This window comes from Dermochelys coriacea, chromosome 7 (assembly GCF_009764565.3).
Source record: "Dermochelys coriacea isolate rDerCor1 chromosome 7, rDerCor1.pri.v4, whole genome shotgun sequence".
Classification (NCBI taxonomy): Eukaryota; Metazoa; Chordata; order Testudines; family Dermochelyidae; genus Dermochelys; species Dermochelys coriacea.
This window is the reverse complement of record NC_050074.1, coordinates 32,732,226-32,759,272: the sequence shown is the minus strand read 5'-3', so window position 1 is coordinate 32,759,272 and position 27,047 is coordinate 32,732,226. Positions and strand designations below refer to the sequence as shown.

The window sequence follows — 27,047 nt, the reverse complement described above, 5'->3', positions numbered from 1 at the left end:
ATGCCCCTCTGCCATGTACATTGGCCAAACTGGCAGTCTCTACGTAAAAGAATAAATGGACACAAATCAGACATCAAGAATTATAACATTCAAAAACCAGTCGGAGAACACTTCAATCTCTTTGGTCACTCGATTACAGACCTAAAAGTGGCAATTCTTCAACAAAAAAAATTCAGAAACAGACTCCAATGAGAGACTGCTGAATTGGAATTAATTTGCAAACTGGATACAATTAATTTAGGCTTGAATAAAGACTGGGAGTGGATGTGTCATTACACAAAGTAAAACTATTTCCCCATGTTTATTCCCCCTCCCCCCCCACTGTTCCTCAGACATTCTTGTCAACTGCTGGAAATGGCCCACCTTGGTTATCACTACAAAAGGTTCCCCCCACGCCCCGCTCTCCTGCTGGTAATAGCTCACCTTACCTAATCACTCTCGTTATAGTGTGTATGGTACACCCATTGTTTTATTTTCTCTGTGTATATAAATCTCCCCACTGTATTTTCCACTGAATGCATCTGATGAAGTTAGCTGTAGCTCATGAAAGTTTATGCTCAAATAAATTTGTTAGTCTCTAAGATGCCACAAGTACTCCTTTTCTTTTTTGGTTTAGTTTCAGTCTCCTGGGAAGGGATTTAAGCTAACCCCCAAAAAGCCATTCTTCTACCAAAAGAAGGCATGGTGTCCACCCAGCCTGTGTCCTGGTACATATAATTATGTCGGCTAGGGTGTGATTTGTTTAGTTGATATCATTGTACTGGTACAATCCCTAGTGGTTATGGCTGCCTGGATTGCGATGCTTTCTCTTTGCAGTTTGAAACTAAGCTGGTAGCTGTTTGAAAACAGCGCTGACTCATGAAAACCAGATGCATTATGGGATAGCTGGAGAGGACTCATGGGAGATCCAAAGATCCACCATGTGAAAAACCCAGAATGCAGAGAGTCCATTAGTGGAACATTGCACCCTGGGATAACTGTGTGCTTACTTACATACACGTAGTTTTGTGGAGAGACAAGATTTACTAGTGTCCTTAGCTGACCCCATCTCTGTAATATCTAAGCAGTTCACCCATTTTAATGCCTTCATCTTCACAACATCCCTGTGTGTAGCGTAATGCTGTTATCCCTATTGTACAGGTGGGGAAACTGAGGCACAGAGTAGCTAAGTGACTTGCCCTACATCTCATAAGAAGGCCAGGGCAAGGCAAGCCACTGAACGTGGGTCTCTTAAGTCCCAGGCCAGCATGCTAACCATCGGTACATCCACCCCCATGGGGTAATGCTGGAGTAACTAGAGCCGTATAACTGGTAACACTTTCCCTAAGTGATGCTGCTGCAACTTTCCCATTTAGACAAGTCCTACATCTCCTTCACAGCCGAGTTACTAACTGCAGCCACAAGTCCTCTGATCAGTTCTCCTCCTCCAGCCAGGCCGGTAGGTGCCTCTCAGTCCCTGGTGTCTGTGCCAGGCTGTGGATTTGGGCAGCAGGCGCTGAGAAGATGACAGGACGCTTGGGCGTGGGGCACACCCAACACCCACCCCCCAGGCACCATGCAGCATGTTAATGAGTGGCTCTCTGAGGTCAGGAGAGGCGTGAAGCCGTCGGCCTGCTAGAAAATGCAGAGCAAACCACAGCCCTGCCTGTGCCTGGGGAACATTGCTAAAATCTCCCACGTTGGCAGCTCCAGCAAAGGACAGCCATATGCTTATGCAGCTGAGTTAGGATGCAGGACATCTGCAGTTGGTTAGGGCACTAGTCTGTGACCTGGGTTCGAATCCCAGCTGTACCACTGACTCCCTGCATGACCTTAAGGAAGTCATTTCCCCCTGTGGGCCGCAGGTTCCCCCTCTGAATAGTGCACCCTTTGTCCATTTAGGCTGTGAGCTCTTCAGGGCAGGGACTGTGTCTCACTGTGTGTCTCTGCAGCCTGGCACAATGGGGCCCCAATCTCTGGCGGGGTCTGTGCAGGGCCCAACAAAATGGGGAAGCAGAGGCACAGAGAGGGGAAGGGACTTGCCCAAGGACACAGAGGAAGTCGATAGCTGAGTTGGGAACTGGAGCCAGGTTTCTTGCATTTCAGGCCAGGGGGCTGGCCACTAGGCCACACTTCTCCTCCGCCTTCGTTCTCTCTCTCTCTCTCTCTCTCTCTCTCTCTCTCTCTCTCACACACTCACTCAGTGTTCTCTTCCACTTCTCTCACTGAAGCCCAGATCCTCCCCCCCTGGGGAGTTAGCTGCCTAAATAGCTGAGAGGACCTGGGTCTGAGACACTGTTTGCGTCATTGATGCTATATAAAAATAAGGTGTGTTAGTTTCACAACCAGCTTGCTTTACCCCCATTACCTTGCGCACCAAAGGACAAACGTTGCTAACGAACATTTTGAACTCCTCCAGCATCTTTTTAGCAAAGGATCAGAGCCCTTTGCAGCCTAGCAGTATATCCATTAGAGGAAGGGAAATAGTCAGTGTAAACTGAGGCATGAGGCTGCGAAAACTGACATGCCCAAGGTCCATCCGTGGATGGTAAACCTCTCTAGAGTGATTGTTAGTGGCAGCAGCATGTGTGTGTTGTAGCTGACAATGCAGAAGAGAGACTGTGAATAAAACTCAGGAGTCCTGACTACCACTCTACCTTCTGTAGACACCTCCCAGAGAACCCAAGAGTCCAGCCTCCCAGCATGCCCTGCTCTAACCACTAGACAGCACTTCCTGTCTTCACCACCTGCACCCTGTTCCATGCAGGAAAGTTTTACCAGTTATAGTTTAGCAGTCCAGTCACATCTGTATAATCCCCATGGGGACACTCCACACAAGAGCGGCATTTTAGGTTTTAGCTTAAACCCCTTCCCAAGTGACATTAACTAACCTGAAAAAAGTCCCTTTTATACTAGAACAAGTTTCAGAGTAGCAGCCGTGTTAGTCTGTATTCGCAAAAAGAAAAGGAGTACTTGTGGCACCTTAGAGACTAACAAATTTATTAGAGCATAAGCTTTCGTGAGCTACAGCTCACTTCATCGGATGCATCCGATGAAGTGAGCTGTAGCTCACGAAAGCTTATGCTCTAATAAATTTGTTAGTCTCTAAGGTGCCACAAGTACTCCTTTTCTTTATACTAGAACAAGTGTGTCTAGCTTCACAGCAGTCAACGGACCATAAGATCATTTCATCTAACCTGTATATCCCAGACCAGAGAGTTTCAACTACTTTTTCCCCATGTACTGAGCCCAATAACTCATGTCTGGCTAAAGCATATTCCAGCAAGGCAGCCAGACTGGACTTGGAGACATCAGGAGACTGAGACTCCACCACTTCCAGTGATTAATCACCTTCACTGGGAAGCACTGCTGCCTTATTTCTAATTACAGCATGTCTGGCTTTAACTTCCAGCTATCGGGGCTTGTTCTGTCTTTCTCCGCTAAAGAGCCCTTTAGTATCTGGGATTTTTCCCCCCGTGAAGGTGCTTTACACTGGGAGCAAGTCACCTCTTGATTGTCTTTCTGCTCTCGCTAGCAGGCCTTTTCTGCAGCCCTTGGGTCATTTTTGTGGCTCTTCTCCACACCCTCTGATTTTTCAACATACTTTTTAACCAGACAACACACGTGAGGCTAAACCAGCATAATTGTATTGGTTAAAATTCACACCTTCACTTACACCCTTTTGGGTGTCAACAAAGCTGTTGATAAAATAGTTCCAGGTCTCCCACTTCCTACAGCTGCACAGCTTCCTTTAACAGTGATTCAGTTATTGAAAAGCTCTCCACCAGGTCGTCAAAGCTCCTGTATCACGGTGCTGGAATGTCCGGCCGGACCAGCCAGTTCATTCCTGGCTTATCATTATTACTGAGAGGTAGAGCGCTGACGTAACATGCTCCCACATGAGTCACAAGGCTGAGGCGGCACGTGGGGGAGTGGGGTTTCCTGTACGATCAGTATTATGCTAGCCCATCACAGCCCTGACGAAGATTGGTGATCCCCCATTGCAGATTCCCATTCACTCACTGGGTGGCCGCCAATGAAATTGGGGACCCTGTTACATAGACACTCTCCAACAAAGATTGCACCCCCACATCATTCACCCTCCTCCCCCTCTCCCTGCCCAAGATCACGGCTTCTCAGTCATATCAAACCGTTCCTGCCCCCAAGACTTTACACTCTCCTTAGCCAAAGGAAGGGTTCTTCTCCATATTTCACCAATGAGGAAACAGATGCCAAGGGGAGGACTGAGTAGCCCCAGGCCATGTAAGAAGCCTGTGGCAGAACAAGGGTCTGAACACAGGCCTGTGTGACTTACCCACAAGACCACCCTTCTTCCTGCTGCTGTGCTTAGACCGCTATCCCAAAGATGGCAAGAGAACCCAGGAGTCCTGGCTCCCAGTCCCCTGCTCTGACCACTAGACCTCACACCCCTGGTATCTAATCTCACGCTCTAACCACAAATTGCTGCCACATGCACATCCCCTCCCAAGCTGGGAATAGAACCCAGGTGTCCCCATTCCCACTCCTCGCTTCCCTGGTGCAACTAGGAATGAACGTAGGAGCGCTGACTCCCCGGCCTGTATTTTAACCACAGCTTCATTTCCCTCTCCCTTCTCTGCATCTACTCTTCAAGCCACAATACCTTTCAAACTAACCAAACACATCCTAGGGCAGTGAGCCACTACAGCTGCCATGTTGTTAGCGGGTAAGTTAGAGGCTTTGGCAGAGTCCTGACTCATAAGAACAGCACTGACTCCTGAGGGAGCCCCAAGTCACCGGGTTACAGCGTGACTCACATGTGCTCTGCTCTGTACAGTTGATCATTAACAACCCCCTTCAATAGACATTTAGCAGCTCGAGCTTGATTCTGCCATCCTAGTGTGCTTGCTCTGCACAGCTGTGAGATGGAGCCTTAACTCAGGGCTTCCTGTAATGACTTGTATTGAGGAGGAGGATTCCATACCACAAACACCCCCGTTACACACCCTTTACCTGCCCTTTCTGCTATGGTGGGGAAAGTGAAGTACACACCTGCATGCTCTCACACTCTGCAGTGTATACACGTATAGATGCACATGGCCATGCTCCACCCATTACATAGGTATATCCACACACGCCAGCTATCCACCCACGTACATACACACACCCCACCTATCCACACACGTGCTCACATCAGCTACATACACACACATCCCAGCTATGTATTCTCACTAGCTCTATTCTCTCTCCCTCTCTCTCTCTCTCTCTCACACCCCCCCCACTTCAAACGTTGAACTTTGCACCCTAAGGAAAACAAAAAAACACCCTACCACCCATCTGAGACCACAATTCAAAGGCCTCCACAGGGGAAAGTGGGCTCAGTGGTTAGGACTCTAACCTGGGCCTTGTAGGATCAGGATTCAAGTCCCCACTCTGCTACAGACTCCCTGTGTAATCTGGGGCAAGTCCCTTCCCCCCTTCGTGCCCCAGGTTCCCCTCCCACCCTATATTCCGAGTGGGAGCACTGCCGGGCAGGGATGGTTTCGCTGGATGTGTGTACAGCGCCTGACCCGATGGGGATCCCATAACAGGCTCTCACTCTTGGTCTTTCATGTGCTATCGTAATACATCTAGTAGGTTAGCTACACTTTTATTAACCTTGCTAAACGGGACATTAACATAGTGACAAACAGCTGTTCTCAGCATGTCATGGGCATGAGCAGCGTGTGTTAAAAGCACCTTGCACAAAGGGTTAAAGACAGCAATAAGGAGCTGGAACAATCAATCAGCTATTCATTGAAACAGCTAGTGATTTATTAACCCTCCACCCGCCTGTTTTAAAATGGAACTTGAACATGAAGTGTTGGCAAAGGGGCCCCCATTCCTTTCTCACTGCAAATCCAGGAGTGCTCCAGCAAATTCAGGGCAAGGCTGAGGCAAACCAAACACTGATGTAGCTGGAGCCAGATGGGCGATGGTTAAAAATTGGTAGTGTCCCTTTTTAACAGCTCAGAGTTTGCAGGAAGCCTCAGGTCTTTTATCAGACAGAGCCCTCTGAAATCAACAGGCGTTGCTGGATCCAAAAATTACCTGCCAACCAAGATTCCAGCCAGGTTACCCTGACGACAGGAACAACACACACACACACGACACTTGTGCTAATTTTTTTAAAATTTATTAGCTATCATCCCCACTTAGCCCAGTTACTGACTGATAGCAAAAAGTACAAGGAGATATTTGTATTGCAGCAGTGCCTAAGTGTCTGATCTGAGACTGGCTCCCCCACCATGCCAGGTGCTGCACAGACATTCCCTCCTGTCCCGCCATCAAGATCTGGGGGCCCTAGTGGTGCCACATGCTGCGCACACACACCCCTAACCAAGATTTGGGGAAATCCCCGCCCCCCACCCTCAAGCTTTGCTGCACAGACACAGTAGGAGACCAGCCTTGCCTTGAAGAGCTGACAATTCAAGCAGATGGGGTGAATAATCCATCCCTATTTTATGGACAAGGGAAACAGAGACCCAGATGAAGTGACTTGGCTGAGGGTTCCCAAGAACTGTGCGGTAGAGCCAGCCCTTGAAGCCAGGTGTCCTGCAGGCTAGTGTAGTGCTTTCACCGTGAGTCGTTCTGACCTAGGAGAAGGTGTTAAAACAAAACAATCCAGGGATTTGGGATCTGAGCAGTGCTCCCCAGGACAGGGGCCCTGATCTCCTCTGGGTGCTATTATAGTGCAGGCAATGATACAGATGCTGTAAATGGGGCCTCACCTGGCAGGGGGCAGCACCTGGCCCAATAGCAGGCCCCCCAGTCTGAGCTGGAGCAACAAGGCAGTACCATACTACTAATGCATACCATATAATGGGCCCCTCCTCTCACTGGGACCCCCTGGGCATTACCATAGTACTATTAATAATATACATGTCATAAAGGAACCCTGATCGTGGTTGGCATCTCTTGGCTGTACCTTAATACTACTGCTCATGCACCAGCCATAATGCACCCCCCCCCCAAATCTGGATCAGGGTCTGTGCAGTGCATGGCCCAACAGGGCCCTCTGCCTTGTCTCATAGGGCTTCCAGCCCCTGCTGTCATACAAACCAAGGCGCAGCAAAAATGAGGGGATTTCAAAAGTTATTTTTAAACAGCCAATCATCTCTGAAATACAGATCATGAGCTGAAATAAATCAGTTTCCTTTCAAGTTAGTCTCTCAAGCATCTGCTGCGGTCCCAGGGAGAATATGCCCTGCCCCCAAAATGATTAACTTTAACAAAAAGTAAAAGGTAGTTTCCTGCCAAGTACCAGGCATGGTTTTCTGAAGTTTTTGGATCCTACAGCAAGATCGAGTGCTTTACCTAAGGCAGCCAGCGCCTAAACCTGAAAAACAAGACCTGTGCTGTTGGGGAGCGTGAGTAATCGTATTGCCACTGCCTCACAAGAAGGAGCCAGAGAAGTAAGAGTTACATCATAGTTTTTTTGTTTTTTTTTTTTAAAAAGGCTGCTCCAGCCAAGAGTTTCAGACAGGAGTGGCAGGTGGCATGTAGTGAGATGCTGCCTTGGATGACTGCGATTCTCAGATCCTTTTCTGGTGTATTATTGTGGTAGAAAAAGCAAAAAAATCTTCTCTCCATTGGGCAATTCGATGGACCGCTGGAGATCTTCAGAGGTCTGTCAAATAAGGAGCCAAGGAAGCAGTATCTAGATTACTATATGCATCACAATAGTACCAAGGAGCCCCACTCAGGGACATGGACCCCCTCGTGTCTGAGACTGTCCAAATCACAGAACGAGAGATGGTCCCTGCCTCAAAGAGATTTTTTAGATCAATTTAAAAGTGCTGTTCTTCCAAACAAATTTTAAAAAACACCCAAAAATCTTCTGAAGATTGAAGTACACACACATACAGCTACTGTGGCCAATTTAGTTTCTGCTCTAGAAGAGACAATATGTGGTTTTCCTGGTATTTGTCTACATCAAGCAGACACTGAACAAGAGCATTCTCCATCCTATGTATTACAGGAGTAGCAGAGGCAGGATTAGAATGCAGGTGTCTCAATTACTAGTCCAATGCCCTAGTCGCTAGCCTAGAGTGTGTGCCTTCTCTTTAAACCAGGAGTAGTCTATTTTTTGTCAAGGTCCACATTTCTTGAGCAAGGTATCGTCATGGTCCAGACTCCAGAGAAAATAATAAAAACCCAATAATGATCATAAGTAAATAAGATTTCACAGTCCGTTGAAAAGCATCTAGCAGTCTGGATTCGGCCTGCGGCCTGCCTATTGACTACTTCCGCTTTAAGCCCTTGTCTGCATACAGTAGTTGTATTGCTTTAACTCTGCTGCTGTAGTTAAAGTGGCTCAATGCACCTGAAATAGCCAGAGTTTCACTGTTATCAATGTACATATACTAGGACAATTATTCCCATGGAGCAGTAGTTTTCAAAGGGGGGCACGTGTACCCCTAGGTGCGAGTTCTCATCAGGGAGTAAGCACAAAAATATCCTGTAATGGTGGACAACGTATTTTATTTAGTAAAACTTAGCAATGGAATTGTAGGTATCTCAGCTGGGAGTATGCAGTAGACTACATTATTTGGAAAAGGGTACACAGCCTACAAAGTTTGAAAACCACGCCATAGAGGAAGGGTAATAAGCTAGACCAGTCTAAGGCATGGGGCACCTGCAGAACAGAGAAGGAAATTTTTTCTCCAATGCACAATTGGCCAAACGTAGCTGGGATTTTCTAACCTTCGTCTGACAGATCAAAGATCAGCTACAGCTGGAGATGAGTCAAACTAGGGCTCTGAGGTGGTCCAGAGAATTCACTGGCTTTGATGCCTCGTGGTGGATCTTGCTCCTCAGCTCAGGTTCTAACTGATCAGCAGATTTTGGGTTGGAAGGAATTTCTCCCACATCAGATTGGCAGGGACGTAGTGGGCGGGGTTTGTCTTCCTCTGCAGCATAGGGTGGGGGTCAGCTGCTGGGATCATCTGGGCATGTCTAACCTCATTGATCCCCTGCCATAGCAGGGGCCTGAGACATTGGTGGTCTGCTGTTCTGGGCCCAGGGCTCACAAGAGGTCAGGTGCCCAAGGATTGAAAGAGTTAGTCTAAGTAAAGTCATTGAGCTAAGGACAGAGGTAGCTAGGTGAAGTTAAAAGGGCCTGAGATACACCCAAGATCAAACTCTATGAGCTCATTGTCCCTTCTGGCCTTAAACTCTGTGAAAGACCATCCACACTAGGTGGTGTCATGGTATGTCTCTCTCTCTCACACATACCCCCACAGCCACCAGCACAAAATATGTGGGTAGGCCAGGCCTGAGCAATAAGATTGTACAACTAAGTTTTTCTTTAGCCAATTGAAGCCACCAGTCCTGTGTGTGTTTAATGTGAAGCACAAGCCTCATCCCCTTGCTTCCCCTGTGACGACACCCCCTCTTTCAGGGACCAGGCCTTCAACCCACAATGGCTCAGTAAACTAAGGGTACCATTCTTGACTGGGAGGGCAAACGGGCCCCAGTTCAACCCCCTCCCCTGGGGTTAAAGAACCAGCAGCTAGAATGGAATTAAAATTCACACTGGGAATGCAGAAGCAAATTCTGTCTGTTGGACACCCAGGAAGAGGGGGGGGGATTCCCCGGTCACCTGCAGAGCTTTTAAATCAAGCCTCGAGCTTTTGTCCCTAACATGATAGATCTGGGCCCCTCGCCAGCTTGTTGGCTCAACACAGGAAGCATCAGGTGTTCCAGCCAGGATACTACATGAGGCCCAATTAGATAACAACCCCTTTCTGGACTGGAAGTTTATTTATTGTGAACTCTGATTGGATTGGCAGCTCTCCGGGTCAGGAAGTGCTTCTCGGTAGGAGGCTGCACAGAACCTAGCCCCATGGAGCATACCTCTGTGGGCAGGGAGGTCTGGGCAGCATCTAGCACAACAGGGACAGCCCCATGTTCTTAGTCACCTGGAACAGGACATCTCTCCCAATCTCAGTGCAGGGGTCTAGGCAGCAATGGCCCACCCCCGTTGTCTGCCCCATCGCCCATCTTCTGGGGCCTGAGGTAGTACTGGCCTACTCAGAAGAACAGCTGGTATCTAATGAGGTTGCTGTAGCTCAAAACTGGGGTTGAAAAAGCTGTGAAGAACGTTTGTTTGGAAAATGTCAGCAAGTTGCAGGGAAGAATTTAAGATGCCTGAGGAAGGAGGCAACTGGCCTGAACCTTTCAGAAGGCCTTGCTTTTGACTAACCTGAGGTTTTCCGAAAATGCAGTCTCACTCCTTTTAAAATAAAACTAAAAGCGTGCTAGGTTAGACTAACATGTCCCTGGGCCAGAGCCAGACTAGTGCAACTGTGAGCTCTTTGGGGCAGGGACCATCTTTTGTTCAGTTTGTACAGCACCTAGCGCAATGGGTCTTGGTCCATGGCTAGGGCTGCTAGGTCTGACTGCAGTATGCTTCAAGACAGATCCATTATGGATAGAAATAGTTTTACAACTAGAGGAGTTTTCACTGTTTATCACACATCCCTTAAAGCCCTGGTGCTCACGCTGCTTCGCTTACAAAAGGGAAGGCGAAGGGGTGACTTGATCCCAGTCTAGCAGTACTGACATGAGGAATCCTAATTTGAAAATAGGCTCCTCAATCTAGCAGGGGAAGATCGAACACAACCCAATGGCTGGAAGTGGAAGCGAGACGAATTCAGAATGAAACATTTTAACAGACAGGATAATTAACCAAGGGCTGTGGTGGATTTACCATCACTGGCAATGTTTAAATCAAGACAAGATGTATTTCTAACAGAGCAGTCCTAGTTCAACCAGGAGTTACTTCAGAGACTTCCTAGGGCCTGGGGTACACAGAAATCAGACTAGAAAAACCACAATGGGCCCTTCTGGCCTTAAAAATCAGTCAGAAGTTATGCTTTTATTTTTGAATGGCATTATTTTGACCCAAAAAGTCAATGGCTTGATTATCTGCCTGCTTCTCATTTCCTCCAAGTGAGGAATTTTAGATGTCTGTTACAATTAAAGGACCCAGATCTATTGTTAGTTATAATTGTGTAATGGTGCAGCAATAGCAGCGTTAGTCTGTGGATCTCAAACCACTTTACAGAAGAATAAACAGTCACCCCATTTTACAGAGGACGAAACAGCAGCAGAGAAAGGGGCAATTGACTCGGCTGAGGGCACCCAGCAGGGCAGGGACTAGAACCCAGGTCTTTGAGTCCCAGTCCAGTGCTTTATCCACTAGGCAACACTGCCTCTGGAAGCATAAAGCTGTTGCAGCTCTGTTAGGCTAGGCACCACACAAACAGAAGATGGCACCTTCCCCAAAGAACTTACAGTCCAAGTGCTAACCCTCACAGTATTAAAAGGGGTTTATTGTTTGAGGTGCTGAATACTTAGAAACCCCATTGAAGGGATTCCAGAAATCAGGATATCTGTGTGTTGCCAACACTAAGCATTCAAAACTGGGAGGCAGCCCAGCCCAAAACCATGACATTACCTTAAAGAATCATGCAATTTTAAAAAAAGTAATGCATGTTGGGTTCTTTTTGAATTTGTCTCCTGTGGATTTTGAGCTTTAAAAGGGGCACAGTCAGTGAGTCACTCTCAGTCTCTCTCCCCCCCCCCCACAATCTGCAAATATTAAGGTGAGTCTCACATGAGCTGGGGCTTTAAGGAAAACATTAAATTCCACAAAAAGAAAAGGAGTACTTGTGGCACCTTAGAGACTAACAAATTTATTAGAGCATAAGCTTTCGTGAGCTACAGCTCACTTCACGAAAGCTTATGCTCTAATAAATTTGTTAGTCTCTAAGGTGCCACAAGTACTCCTTTTCTTTTTGCGAATACAGACTAACACGGCTGCTACTCTGAAACCTGTGATTAAATTCCACCAAAATCATAAGAGCTGTCCCTGCTGTAATTCACACACTTGTAGTATAGCAGCACCTAGACCCCTTAAAAAAAAAAAAAAAAAAAAAAAAAAAAAAGCCCCGCCATCACACCTGGCATTAGGTAGACATGTAGCAAGAGACAGGCCCTGCCCCAAAGAGCCCACAGTTTAAATAGACAGAGGGTGGGATGGGAAATGGACACCAAGAGGGGAAAGGACTTGCCCAGGGTCACACAGCAGGCCTGTGCAGAATTAGGAATGGAACTCACATGTCCTGTCCCTTGGCCACATTTCTTATCAGGGTTCCCCTTTGCAGTGAGTGTAGGAAAGAATAATTCTCTACACCACATGAGCCACTGGATGAAATTCTATGGCCTGCCTTATCCAGCAGGCCAGATTCCATAAGAGCCACCTCCTCCTCCTGTCTTATATGTTTTGAGCAGCAGTGAGATTGTTAATGCTGACCTCTGAAGTACCATTGCTGGTCAACCGAGCTAGCTGGCAGTATCCAGAGCTATGGTTTCAGGCTCTCTGCCAAATCAGACCGTATCAGATCATATTTTCAAGGTTCTCTGTGCAACTGTAACTAGAGTAGCAAGAAGACACCATAGACAATAACCAGATCTGTCCACTCCCCCCACAGCTAGGCCCAGCACACCCCTGTGGGCATAAATGTCTCCTTTAGGACACATCTGACTCATTAAGTCACAAAGCACTCCTCCAGCCTACATAAAATCCATTAAAAATCCCCAACAAACCCTGTCCTAGCAAGAGCTGAATGGAAATTTTCCAAGTTGTGTGTTAAAAAAAAACAAACAACAAACAATTGGTGAACGTGAAGTGTTTCGCAAACTCACCCCGAGTTCGACTGTTTGTCACATTGCAGGCAGGGTCCCTGCCAGATCACCCAGCAGGCTCTGCAGTTCTGGGGCAGCCCCACCATCTGGACTGCCCCAGAGTGGAGATAGCTGGGCTCCCAGGCACCTTGCAATGGAGAGGGGAGCCTGAGGACCCCAACTCTAACTGGGGCTCAGCTTTCAGCTCCCAGCAGGGAGCCTGGAAGCCCTTGTTCTAGCCACAGCTTTCAGTCTCCCTTCTACTAGCCAGTGTCCTGGGGGCAGCTAGATCCCCAGACAGCCCAGGGAACCTGCTGGCTTGGGAAGTCCTGGGGCCCCAGAACCATGAGAGAGATACTTGGGAGTGGCAATCCCCAGCGTCCTCAGCAGCTGCTCACATGATTCAGGTCAGCTTCACCCAAATCATTCAGTGGTGAACAGAGTGAAACTGACAAGAATCACATCAGTTTCCCGAGCACCTGCTGGGATAGGTATTACCTTTTGGAAATACAGTTTCCCTATTTCTGAAATTAACATTTTCAGCAAGTCTGACATGTCCTGCAAACCAGAAATCCCAAATTTCAGCTGGCTCTAGTGCTAGGGCAATGGTATTGCAAACGCAGTAGACACCTTCACAGCCAGACATTAGGGCCTGATGTGGATCTCACTTTCACACAGGAGGAGGGCACAGAGTCAGGCCATCTCATTTTGAATCTCTCCCACATTTTTCCCTTGTGAAGAAAGGACTTAAAACAAAAACAAAGAACACGGAAGCAGGATCATTCCCCCCACCTCCAATCTTCATTCCTGCAGCATAAATCACTCCCAGCATAGAGAATATACGTAAGCAATGGGAGTGGATGCAAACTCACACAGCACAGAGATTCCTGGCTTCCTGCAAAGCAGCTCTCAAGGGAGTGGAAGGAGAGAGCACAACACTTTACAATTAGCTAATGAAATATCACCCACCCTTTACAGCTGCTGAATGATCAGCCTCAGTTTTACAGGGGAGGGGCAGAGCCAGGGGTTAGACCTGGGAAGATAGGTATTGCCAGACTGGATCAGACCAGACCAGATCTAACCCAAAATTAGATCATCATAATTTGGGGACAGGAAGAGAGTTGTTGTTTAGTGCTTGTACTGTGCCTAGCATAGCAGAGCCCTTGCCCATGACTGGGACTTATAGGTACTATAGCAATACAAACAACCAGCAGCTAATGCTTCAGAGGAAGATGCAGAAATGCTGGAGTGAGCCAATGTAGGATAATATATTCCCAATGAAGGTCTCCTCCTGATTGTGAATAACTAGAAGATGAGCTTAAACCCTGAAGTTTAATATCCTTGCCGAAGTTTGTTAACATTAGCTATAACTGGATATTCTTGTCATCCATAGAACCTGTCCAATCTCTTTTCGAAGCTTGGTAAATTCTTGGCCTCAGCGACTTCCTATGGTAGCAAGTACCATAATCTAAAAGTAGTACTCTATCCTTTGATCCATTGCGAGTTTCATAAAAATCATAGAAATGTCAGGGTGGAAGGGACCTTGAGGGGTCATCAAGTCCAGCCCCTGCACTGAGACAGGATCCAAGCAAATCTAGACCATGCCTGACAGGTGTTTGTCACAATCAGTTCTTAACCACCTTCAGTGATGTGGATTCCACAATCTCCCCTTGGAGCCTGTTCCAGAGCTTAACTCATCTAAGAGTTAGAACATTTTTTTCTAATATTTGACCTAAAATCTCCCTTGCTGCAGATTAAGCCAGTTATTTCTTGTCCTACCTTTCATGGACATGGAGAACAATTGATCAAATACGTTAAGGGCTGTTTTAAAGAGGATGGTGAAGATTTATCAGGTCCCCAGTAAGTCTCTTCTCAAGACTAAACACCAAGGGGTTGTGTGTTTCTTTTTGTTTGTTTTAAGGCTTTGCTCACAGGTCAGGTTTTCCAAAGACTTTTACCATTTTTGTTTCTCTCCTCTGGACTCTCTCCAGTTTATCCACACCTTTCCTGAAGCCTGGCACCCCAAACTGGACACAGCACACCAGCTGAGGAGACCTCCCCAGTGCCAAGCAGAGAAGGATAATGATGCCTCCTGTCTTACATACAAGACTCCTGTTAATACACCCCAGAATAATATCAGCTTTTTTTTTAATATATAAATACACACAATTGCACCACACTGTTGGCTCATTCAATTTGTGATCCACTATGACCCCCAGATTCTTTTCTAGCAGTACCACTGTCTAGCCAGCTATTTCCCATTTTTATAGCTGTGCATTTGATTTTTTCCCTTCTCAAAGTGTAGTGCTTTGCACTTGTCTTTACTGCTACCTTCAGATTTCACTGTGGGCCCTTGTTCTTGTGCTATGAGGCCAGGAGATCCTGATCTCCCATCTCCCCCCATTTATTCGTTGATAGACTTCTCAGGAGGCTTGGTCTGTAGTGCAAGAGCAGCCATCCTCCACTGGAGTGAGCATGGAACTAGGACCTACAGGCTGCAGCCAGCCTTGGGGCCAGATTCACAGCTGGTGCAAATGAATGTACCCCTGTGGGCTTCAGAGATTGGCAGAAGGTGGCAGGACACAGAGACCCCAAGCAATAGTGATGCTGCGACCAACCCATTACAGTAGATGTACAAATGACTCTCAGAACCAAAGTGCTGCACTTGGCAGCATTCCTCCCGTCCTATTTTCCACTGTGTTTAGACCAAGCTTTGGGGCAGGGACCTTCCTTTGTCAACAAAACAGCTTGAAATCACCACTTAGTTATTTGGGGGCTGCCCAACTGGACACGCCTTAAACGGACCCCTTCCGTTAGGCTCCTTTAAGGAACGTCTCTGTGCATCCCAAAATCCTTATGCACTTTGGAAAATTTGAGCCCTCCCATCATTTGATCTGTATCAGGAGCATGAGAGGGACCAGTCTACTGGTGGTGATGGGCCAAACAGGAAATTTACAAGCTTTTTACAGGCTCTGGTATCAAATGTGTAGGTTTCCTTCTGTGAGAGACGTAGCCAGATGCTACAGCAAAGGGTCGTGAGAACACAGCTGGATGATTTAGAAGGCAGGAATTCTGTATTTTTAAATAAAGGCAGCAGGTGAATTTTTGAGCACTTAGAAAAACTGGCTGTTAACAGGAAGAATGTCTCAGCCTTAACTAAAATGGAGTTCCTGCCACACTATGACAAGGATATTCATAGATTCAGACCAGAAGGGACATTAGACCATTGAGTCTGACCATCTGTATAATATAGGCCAAAGAATACCACAGCAGTTAACCCTGTACCGAGCCCCATCACTTGTTTTTCTTGGAGATCTACTCTAGGAATGATTTTGGGGCTGTTCTCTGGCCTGTGCTATCTATACAGGAGGCCAGACCAGATGACCACAATGGTCCCTTTAGGCCATGGAATCAATGGACCTACATTTGACTGAAGCATCTTCTAGCTGGGCAGCCAGTCTGGAGTTGGTGACATCAAGAATCCTCCCCCACCCTTTGCTTTCAGAGTTTGGTCCCTGAGAAACATTGGAGCCTTATTTCTAACTTGAATGTTTCTGACTTTAATTTCCAGCTGTTGGTTCTTATTCTACCATTCTCCACTAGATTAAAGAGCCTTTTAGTACCTGCTGTTTCCTCTCTCTGAAGATACTAGTACACTGATCAAACCACCTCTCAACCCAAAACAGTGCCATACATCTGGTGCTGATGGGCGTGCGGTTAAGGTACCGGAGACCCGAGTTCTATCCCCAGCTCTGCCACTGACTATCTCACCATGGGCAACACACTACAGCCTCTCTGCCTCTATTTGCCCTGCTTGTAAGTGGTTTGCTAGCCAATAGATGTTTGAGGATAAACCAGCCAGACCAAGAGGCTCTGATACTGTAGTGACAAGGGCCCTGCCAGGCTGGAGTGGCACAGGGCAATGGACCAGAACTGCTAATTCAGAGGAAGAGTGAACTATTCCACAGTAACTATTGTGCTTTAAATTCACACCCTACTTTACTCCAGAATAGCTTCCTTGGATTGACAAGCCCCAAGCACCTAGTAGTGATCCAGACTCAAGCCAACTGCTTGCAGGGGCTTGCAGGACATGAGTTTTCCAAGTCTCAAGCTAGTCTCTAGTGGGTCATTTCATGTCCCCCTCCCCAAATAAAATAAAATAAATAAAAGCAGCTACTTTCACAATCAGCACAGACTAGAGGGAGGAAGCGGGGGGAAGAAAGCATTGCAGGGATTGGTGTGTGTTTGTTGCTCACACCTCTGTTTCCTCCCCCCTACCCCTTAGTGAGCACATCGCACCCCTGCTGCACAGAGTAAGGGAGCACTCAAGTACAGCCACTCCTGCCTTGCCCTCAGCCACCACAGGGATACCCATTACACAAGGTGGGGGCACTCCTAGCCATCACATATGGTGGGAGGAAAGTCATCCCCCCTTCCTGACCTTCCAGTATCCCACCCTGCATTGCAGAGTGCTGGAGGCAGTATATCTTGCAATTGCACCCCAGGGTCAGCTCTCCCCTTGCACAGGATTGGGGGCCCTTTGTCCCATTGCACCCTGGGGGTAGCCCCCCCTTCCTACAGCTCCCCTCTAATTGCACAGGGCGGGGGGCCGGACTTTACAGGACAGGCTTCTTTCCTTCACTGCAAGGAGCTAAAGGGGCAGCCTCCCCTATTACCTGGGACTCTAGGGGCAGGACCCCCGCTCCCTTCCCAGCCCCCACTGCACTGCGCTCTGGGGGCAGGAGACTCACCCCACTCCAAGAACTGCTGCACGCGGCGCTCCCGCCGCAGGGGGGCGCCGCTGCACTCCCGGTAAAGGCACAGCAGCACGTCCAGCAGTGACTCGAGCCCGGGCCCCTGCAGCAGCTCCCGCAGGCCGGCCAGGCGCCGCTCCACCGGGCTGCACATGCTGCCCCACTCCGGCCGCTCCAGCCTCGCTGCCTGCCTGCCCTTCCCCACTCCCCACTCCCCGCAGCCCGGGCCCGGGCCCCGCCCCTGCCGGCCGGCCCCCAATGGGGAGGGAGCTACCGACACCTGGGCCAGGTGGGGGAAGGGGCGGGGCCAGCTGTGCCAGATGTGCTCTGACAGCTCCACGCCCCCTCGAGGCTGAGGAGGGAGAGAAGGAGAAAGCGGGCCGAAGAAAGACAGGAGAAGGAATGGAGGGAGACAGACGGATGGATGTGTAGGGAGGCAGGCGGGCGGACGGACAGACGGGGAGGAGAAAGAGAGGGAAGAAAGGTGTGCATGGGGAGGAATGGACAGATGGATGGCAGGAGAGGGGGCGCACGTGCAGAGGGATGGATAGAGGGAGGACGGCAATGGAAACTAGAGGGGGCGGGCGGGGGGGGGGTGGCTGGAGAGCCAAAGCTGCGAACAGGGAGAGACTCAGGGAAGCCTGGCTCAAGAGAGGGATGAAGGGGGAGGGGGAGGGACAGTGAGCCAGGGCTAGGGGTGGATGGACAGACAGGAGAGCCCCTGGAGGGAGAACGGAAAAGACAGAGGAGGAGAAAGATTAAGATAGAAGGAGCGAGGTATGGCATATGCTTGTTCTCCCCTTCTCTGCTCTGCCACGGGGGGGTGGCCTGGCCCCTCCATCAGGGCCAGGCTGAGATAGACCCCTGGCTCTAGGGGAACCCAAATGAGACCCAGCAAACTCATCTCATACCAGGTCAGGAGGCACTGAAAGAAACTGGTATTGGACTGTGACCAGTCTGGGGCTGGGGGCAAAACGGAGGGTCTCAGGCTGGCCCCTCAGCTCCTCACCCAGGCAAGGAGCAGGCAGCTGTTCAGCTATTAAGGCCAGTGCAGCCCTCTCTAGCCCCTATCCTATTACTGCTAGAGCCCACAGTGCGTTCTCAACCCACAGCCTACCACGGGCTGCTTGTGACACCATCAGCACACATTTGTGGCCCATGTGACATCCTCAAGGCCATACAGATTAACAGACTTGCATACGTGGCTCACAATGGTAAATAGGCAGAGAAGGACTGGCCTAGAGGCACCAACTGGCATTTAGTGCCCCACCGTGGCATGTGCATTGTTAGTACCAAGGCAGGTGTCTAAAGAACCAACTTGGATCAGTGCCCCTAGCATGCCATCCAAGCTCAGTCTGAACAGACAAAAGGAGTGGAGGAGAAACAGCCATTGTATGGGGGGGGGGGGGAAAAAGGGAAGAGAGGGACTCATTTGAGTTCTCTCAGGGCATCTGGGGCAGAGCCAGGAATAGAACCCAGGCATCCTAGGTTCCAATCCCTTGCATTAGCCCGCAGGCTCCCTTTTATATTGTGAAAGCACCTAGAAGCCACAACAGAGACTGGGGCCCCTCAGGGTGCCAAGTGCTGCATAGACTGCTCCCCCCAACCTGATTGGGGTCCCCCATCACACCAAGCTGCATAGGCCCAATAGCACTGAGATTTCTTTACAGTTTAACCAGAGGCCATGGCAAGGATATGGGGTGGGGAGGTGGAGAAGCTTACATGAAGTAGCACTACCCCCTGCTGGATGACTGAATTAAAGGCAGGTTACTGGATTAAAACCAAGCTAACCCAAGGAAGCTCAAGGGTCCACTCCAAGCCCAGACTCCATCCCCCTCCCAGCTGGCAATTCAAGGAAGTGAGAGAGACTCCTCCCCGCCATCAGGGCACCACAGCAGAAAGCGACCAACAACACTGTGCCCAGTCGTTAGACAGGGCACGATGCTAGAACAGCACCAGCTGATACCATTCCCATGCAGCTCATCTGACCCAAAACCCTGTCTGGGAAGGCTCTACAGTGAGATGGCGAAGTCTCCTTATAGTGAAAGCAGGGGGCTGGCAGTCAGGACTTGGGTTCTATTCCTTCTTTCACCAAACACTGGTGCTTGTCTTCCGGCAAATCACTCTCACTGCTGCCATTGATAATTATACTTGCTCACCTCACAGCAGATGCTGCAAAGATAGATCTAATGATTGGGACACCCCTCACACACACCAGTGCTAGGCTTCCCTACAAAGGGCTAAGGATGACACATACATGAGGTCAGCAAAAAAAAAAAAAATTAGGGACTCATTTCAGCTGACAGTAGGAGGTGGCAGTCAGCATTAGGGAAGGGGTTAAAACTTAAAAGCACACTATATTAGAATTTCTTATCCTACAGCAACTCACTAGCTGTTTTGGATTGTAGAAGCAATCCAGCCTTGAGCCGGAAACCCCCTGCATTCCCAGCCTACAGAACTACCTTGCCGGCGAATTTCTGGCCTAGGAAGTGACTCACTAGAATTTCTCACTTACCTCCTTCTAAGAACTTCCACTCTGCATAAAATTCCACTATTACACAATACTTCCCTCCTCCTCCCATCCAAATTGGGGACAAAAGCTGAATTTCAAAGTTTTCCCACAAAACTGGAACTTGGATTCAGGACATCACCATGGTGTTTCAGCTCAAACGTGAACGGACTTTGACCAATATATAAATAACATACTGTATGATGGTTGAAATTACAATAGAATCTATTAAATACTAAAGTCTAAACCCAATCACTTAGAATGTGGGGTCTTCAAGAAGTTGGACTCCTCCCCCATACCTTCACTTCAACTAATTGGTGAAATTGAACGGACATTCCCTCAAGCATTTTGATTAACCTGCACTTGCATGGAAACCTTGAGGTCAGATGGCCAAGAGGGAAGAGATCATGCTCTCCCATCTTCCTCTGCTCTCTAGGCCTGTCCCCACTTCAGACACCCAGTGGGTGCACTACAAGCAGGCCCTTTTATTTTCAACAGGAGGGCCCGATCCTGGATTCTACCCTCCCTCAGTTGAAGAGCCCCCACTGAAGGAGTGGGCCCCTAAACCCTGCAATGTCCCCACCCACAGTTGTTCAGGGCTGCTGGTGCCAAACAACCCCCCCCCCCCCCATATCAGGCCCTAAAGCCATAATTCCCTGCAGACAAGTGGCAGCTGCATTTCAGCAGCAGGGGACACAGACTCTTCCAGCTGAACACCAGCATCCAGGGCTGCATGCCAAAGATGGCAGGACTTGGATCCTGCAGCTCTTAAAGGAGTAAGCTTTGACCCAGAGCCTCCACTCTTGGATACTGGCTGTACAGGGCTTCTGGAACAGCTGTGCAGTAGCCATTCCACCCAACAGGAGGCAGCAGCATCCCACCCTCGCCCTACCCCGTTTACTGTATTCCATGCAGCAGGATATCCAGTCTCATTACATGCAGCCTCCACGCCCTATTTGTTCCCACATTCCACCCAGCAAAGGGCAGCTGCATCTTACCCTTCCCCAAAATTCACTCAGAGTCTCAGCATTAATGCCACCGCCTCCCCCCCCAGCCCATTACTATTGCAGCCAGCAGCAGGTAGCCCATTCCCTCCCAGCATCTTCTCCCTCTCTGCCCCACCCTCCTGGAAGCAGCTTCTCCCACTCTGCCATGTGCCACATTTCTCCCCCCCCCCCCCCCCCCGCCATTGCATGTAGACTCACCTTAAGTAGGCGTGGATCCTTTCTCTCTGATAAGAGGAAACTTTGCTCCCTCACCAGGAAAAGTGAGACACTGCCCCAACTGCATAGCAGCCCCTCCTCCCCACACAAACAACCTGCCAGCCACCTGTTAGAATGGACAATTGGTAACAATAGGAGCTGGGTGTTGAGAGGGGATCAACACTCTGGGACTGGGCCCAGAGAAGCCTACTGAGTAGGATGTAGAACAGATCTCATAGGAAAATCCCACCCCCTCCACCAGCTGGGAAGGGAGGGAAGCTGTGGACTAGGAAGGGCATATGTACACAGGCACTTTATCATGCCAGGAAGTAGGAAGATGCCCTGGCACAAGCCCTGAAGGTCAGGAGCATCAGCAGCTTCCTCCTATAGACAAACAGCTACTGTTTGCTTAACAGACACTGCCCAAAGTCTGTCCCTCCCCAAACAATCCAGGCTCCTGCACCTCCTACCCCTCAATGCCACAGCTGTGTCAGAGCTTGCTCCTCAGCAGATCCTGCTCTTGTCTGATCAGGTTTCCCCACACTTCAATTCTTCCCTCCACCTCTGCTGTATCCCCTTCTTGCTCTCACCCAGTGGAATCTTCACCCCACTACAGGGGCTGGTACATGGTACAACAGCTACATTCAGGAGCAGAGTTAACTGTACTTAAAGAGTGATGCACATTTCTCCTTGGGGTACATTGCACTAGGGAGGGGCAAGGTAGCCTTGTGATTAAAGGCCGTAGACTGGCAGGCCAGAGAACTTGCCTGAAGGAAGCTGGGATTTTGAACCAAGTCTGGCTCAGTTTCCTCCCCATCTGTAAAGTGGGTGAAGGAATAATCCTCCTTCCCTTGTATTTAGGCTGCAAGGAGCATTGCAGCAGTTAAGGTATCAGACACAGGACACGCTGGTTCTATTCCCTGCTCTGCCACTGACTTTAGTGGAGTCTCTCCTCCTTCCTCTCCCCTCCCCCCTGCTAGTAACTTTCTAGCTGGTAAACTAAGCCAAGTACATGTCAGCTGACCCCATTTCTCTTTATAGGGAGCAATACACAGGCCACCTCTCCCTCCACCAACAGAAGCCATGTAATGTTAGGGCCACCTCCTATATATGGGTCCAGAGTCAAGTTTAGGCTGGTGTTTTAGGCCTGCATTGAAGAGCAGTTCCCAGCTCAGGAGATATTCCAGCAGGAGCCCCATGTTGGTAGCAGCTCTTGCTAGCACAGGTCTCTTAAGATGTGATGCATTCCCTTTAACAAGGCTCAGAAGCCACTTCCCCTGGCATTTCCCAGGACGCAGACTCAGGAGCTGCAGAATTTGCAAATACATTTTAATGTTTCAAAAAGATTTTGACAGGCTTAAACAGAGTGCACTTCCCTCCTCTGATGCATGAGCCTGGGGGGACCACCCCCCACTGAGAACTGCTTCATTGTACAGGAAGTAAACAAGCAATGTACATAGTTAACAGATTTTAGAGCACAGTCCTTGAAGTCTGACCCTCCTTTGGCACAGAGTCCACATGGAGAAGGCCAGGAAGCTGGGAACATTCTAACCAGTTACCTGAAGTATCAGAGCTTTAGTCTCTTGCCTGTCACATGGACTCAGCCAGAAACACTGGATCCCCTTTGGCAACCTGCTACCAGAAGGCTTTTAGATTCTCTATCAGTGGTGTCAGTCACACAAACCAAGTACACACTGAGCAGAGCCAGGCTGTTAAGCAGCTGATAAGGGACCCCAGGCAAAACATTTTTGGCTGCTTGTCTGTGAAAGCACCAAGAGAAACCCACCAAATGATGTTGCCTCTACTCCAACAGCCACAAGAATAAGGCACATCTTACAGAGAAGTCTCCACTTTAACCATCCCCCTGCCCCCAATCTCATAGCCTGGCAGGAGGATGTTGTGGCAAACCCTTAGGCCTCTCCCAGCACTGTGTAGCCATTGCTTCATAGGAAGCTCTGCCTGAGGATTTGAGAACAGCCTAAATTGGGTGCCCAATCCCTGCAGGATTCAGTGCACCTAACTGTAGGTGCCTCTGAAGGCTGCAGTCTGGGTTAGGTCTTCAGTGTTGGTACAGAGAATGGTTAAAATTGCAAGCAGATGAGAGTTGCTTGAGGGCTTCTGGCAGGGCCCTGAAGTTGACAGAAGGCCAATAAACTCAGGCAATTTAAGGAACTGCAGTCACAACCTGTGCAGCGGTGAATCAGGAACATGGCCACCCTTTCCCCACAAGTTCTTTGCTAACAGTTCCAGATCTAGCCCTGGAGGTTGACAAAGACAGGCTGAGTTTAGTGATAGTCACTAGCATCAGACGAGCATGCTGCCAGAGTAACTGTCTATAACCCACCTCTAGTTTAATTCCAAGGCTTCTCAGCATGAATGTTTCTAGACAGAAAAGAGTTAGAGGTGAACATCTGACCACGTGTGCAGTGCAAAGTGCGTCAGTTCCACAGGGTGAGGATAATAGGCTCAGATTAGGCCATACCTTGCACATCACTTAGACCAGGGCAAAGGGAAATGCTACAGAGGGAAATGCTACAGCAAAAGAGTCTGCACTAGAGCAACTGATGAGACAAGGCTTAGGACAGTGAGGTCAGACCTGTGAAGTTTTAAGGAAGAGAGCCTCTGGAACAGACTATCTTCCTGTTTGAGAAATTCAGGCTTCTCAGAACTGAGATGTGGATTGTGAAATTTACAAGAAGCCAGGTCAGTGAAGTAGGTGTCTAAAAGGAAGTGAGGGCTTTGAGTGGGATTCAAAGGAAGTATGACAACTTGCTGTCTTCTGTAAGGGGAGTCCAGGAGTGAAAGGTACAACAAGCAGCACCAGGGATCCCCACCAAAGAGATCTGTCCATGTTCCTTTAAGAACCCCTCTCCAATTTTAACTAGTCTACATTTTTTGTAATTAACACTCACTTGTGAACATTTCTAGATGGGAAGATCAGAAAGCCCTGGAGAAATGACCCTTTATCTTAAGACCAACCACTGGGGTATTAGCATAAAAACTGCTCTGTACATAGGGGGAAGTCAGCTTAGAACTAAACTGATGTGTTTGGACCATGTTCCAAAGAGAATTAGAACTGCTTCACCACCAGGGGAAGTTACAGTGCCTGCTTCCCCAGAAAAATCAGACAGCTGGGGGGAGGGGGGAGAGGAGAGAAGAGAACCAGAATTGTGCCATCCCAGCACAAGGGTGAAGCTGATTCCATTGCGAACAGTACTCCCAGGCAGGGGGATTGAACTGATGTTTGCAGCTCAGCTATGCTGCTCTGCCACAAGGAGCCATTCATTCAACACCTTAGGAAGACAAACCAGTTGTATTAGCAGCTCCTGGAGCAGCACCTCAAGTGATAAAGGGGAACAAAAATGCAGCCTTGAATATATTAAAAATATCATTCTTGCGCACAGTATGACATGTCTGAGGGTTTCATTCAGATCTTATCACTCCCATAGATGGGGGCATTTGGAAGGAAGATTTAAGTTCAGTGCCTTTTGAAGCAAAATTCAAACTGTCCACCAGCTCTCAGGGGTTGTGGATTTTTAGCAGTTAGATGTTGAAATCCAGGCATCTGGCTGCCCATCCCCCCTCCATTTAGAGGCTGCTGGGGAGTCATTCGGGTCTGCGTTTGGAGGGGGGCACTAGATGGGGGGGCAGTTCTGCAGGCAGCTCATGCCCTTCTAGCTTCACCTTGATCAAGTGGTTGGCCAGTGCAAACTCCTCATCATCTAAGAGTCCATCTTTGTCCACATCAGCCAGTTTCCAGATCTTGCCCAGGACAGTGTTGGGCAACTTTGATTTCACCATCTCCTTCTTGGCACTGGCACCTGTGATCTTACCATTGACTGGCGAGAGGGTGTAGAAGATCTCATCATAGCTGGGCTTGTCCTTTCCCACCACCCACTCAATGTCATCAATGCCCTCACCAGCCCCCTCCCCATAGCCATGGCCAAAGGGCCCATTCATAGTGCCTTCAAAGGCCCCGCCCTTCACTGCCTGGGTGGGCATCTGAGACTCTTCCTGCCGCACCATCACCATGAGCCGGGCAATGTCATTGGCCAGCATGTCGTCCACTGCATCCAACAGCTTGGGCTTCAGGGGCTGGAACTTGCTGAAGTCTTGGCTCAGCAGGAGCTCCTGGGAAAGATGGCAGAGATCAGCATTCAGGGTGTGCTTTGGCACTTGGAAGCAGTCTGCTCCCCTATCCTACCCAATACTCAGCAACTCCAACCCATCCCTCAATGCCCATATGTCCCTGCCCCCATCCAGCCATGCCGAGCTGTCCCCCAATCCCATCCATCCTTGAATCAGGCTGAAACACCCCCATATGTCTCTAAACTAGGCCATCCCCAACCCAGCCCCAGTGCCCTCCTTGAGCTGCACCCACTCAATCCACCTGTACCCTCCTGGACCATTTCTCCCTCTGCCCCCCCAACTCCTGGATACAACCCTCACCCCAGACACCAAGGCCTTTGGCTTTATAAGTTAGAAGTGGTGTGTGAAGCAGTCTGCAGCCACCTCTGGGATGGAGGACAGCTGCTAAGTGGTACACTGCACCATGGGGAATGGGAAGTTATTGTCAAGGGCATATGGGAAGAAACTATTTCTAAGCAAGAAGTCAGGGACTCCCCATCTACAGAAAGCTGACAGCTTGTTTGGGTCTCCCCCAGAACAGCCTATGGTGTGACCAGCATGGAGGCCTGTTCATCTTCCTTAGGAAGAAGAGTTTAAGTCATCCCAGACAGGGGATTAGCCTATGGTTCCAAGTAGTATTTTAGGTGCTGGGATTTAGGACTCCCAGCATCTCTTGCTCTAATCCACTAGACCCCACTCTTCCCAGCACTGAGACAGAACACAGGAGTTTTGGCTACCAGCACTCCTTGCTCAGTGGCTGGGCCTAGATGTCTGACCAAAACTCCTATCACAATGGTTCACGGCCCTGCACTTCAGACCCTGCCCCGCCCTCACGCCCAAGGCATGGCTTTGCACCTGCATCTTGCGCAGATTGGGGAAGTCCCCAGGGGAGATCTGATGCTCCCGCTCAATCTTCAAGTAGATCTCGCCCAGGTTGTTCACCAGCTCCTTCTTTTTGCTCTCCTTCCCAAAGACATTGGGCATCTCCTTCTTCAGAGAGCTGATTATGTAGGCCTGGACCTAGGAAAAAGAAGAGAGGAGCTGCCATTCCTGGTTAACAGCATATCACTTTCCCTGCCCTAATACAGATCCAATTCCTTCCCAGAGCAGGAAGCAGAATCCAGGCATCCTTGCTCCCAGCCTCACTGCTGCTTTACCCCACTTGACCACATTCCCCTCAGTGCCAGGAATAGAACTTGTGGGCTCTAACTGCAAGATACCCTATTTGCTTCACAAAACCCATGAGTCAATCTCAAGAGCAGTTCCATACAGTGGGCAAGTAGCTTTATCCTCACTTTAGAAAGGGGAAACTGAGGTACAGGGGTAGGGAAGGGTCACCCATCAGCGCAGGAACAGAATCACCTAACGGAACCTCCATCAGATGCTGGGGAAGGAAACATGGTGGATCTAAAGGAGTTCTGTTGGAAAGGGTGGGGAATTTTGGAGGAGACAGACTACATTTGTTTGAGTAAAGGCAGGGAGTATTTTACTTGGGGAATGTAACCCCTCTCACTGGAGGAGGAAAACGTTTGGAGGATTCTCTTGTTCAGCTTTTGCTAGTATATCAGTAGATACAATAAGATCCTTAGTCACTGCCATAAACTTTTACCTGTCACTTTTGCCTTCCTGCTTTTCAGATGTCCCCTTCTTTTACTGTGTTATGAAGCAAAGCTCCCATTGTTGGGCCAAGTCATGCAGGCCCTTGTGGTGTGGGGGAACTTCCATTGATTTTACACAAGGAGGGTTTGTAGCGTGGGGAGTCGT

The 27,047-nt window shown here is 49.0% G+C and overlaps 2 protein-coding genes across 2 annotated transcripts in view; both read right to left on the bottom strand.

Annotated features, from left to right (window-relative positions):
• CDC42BPG (CDC42 binding protein kinase gamma) overlaps positions 1 to 17,668 on the bottom strand; it is a 62,909-nt gene extending 45,241 nt beyond the window's left edge. Inside the window, exon 1 of the mRNA XM_038409333.2 lies at positions 17,442 to 17,668. Within this exon, the coding sequence (XP_038265261.1) occupies positions 17,442 to 17,598 (157 nt within the window). The 5' untranslated portion in view covers positions 17,599 to 17,668. The remainder of the gene's footprint in view (positions 1 to 17,441) is intronic.
• A 4,795-nt stretch (positions 17,669 to 22,463) lies between these two features.
• EHD1 (EH domain containing 1) overlaps positions 22,464 to 27,047 on the bottom strand; it is a 36,606-nt gene continuing 32,022 nt past the window's right edge. Inside the window, exons 4-5 of the mRNA XM_038409367.2 lie at positions 26,139 to 26,303; positions 22,464 to 25,286 (exon numbers count right to left, since the gene is read on the bottom strand). Coding sequence (XP_038265295.1) covers positions 24,762 to 25,286; positions 26,139 to 26,303 — 690 coding nt within the window. The 3' untranslated portion in view covers positions 22,464 to 24,761. The remainder of the gene's footprint in view (positions 25,287 to 26,138; positions 26,304 to 27,047) is intronic.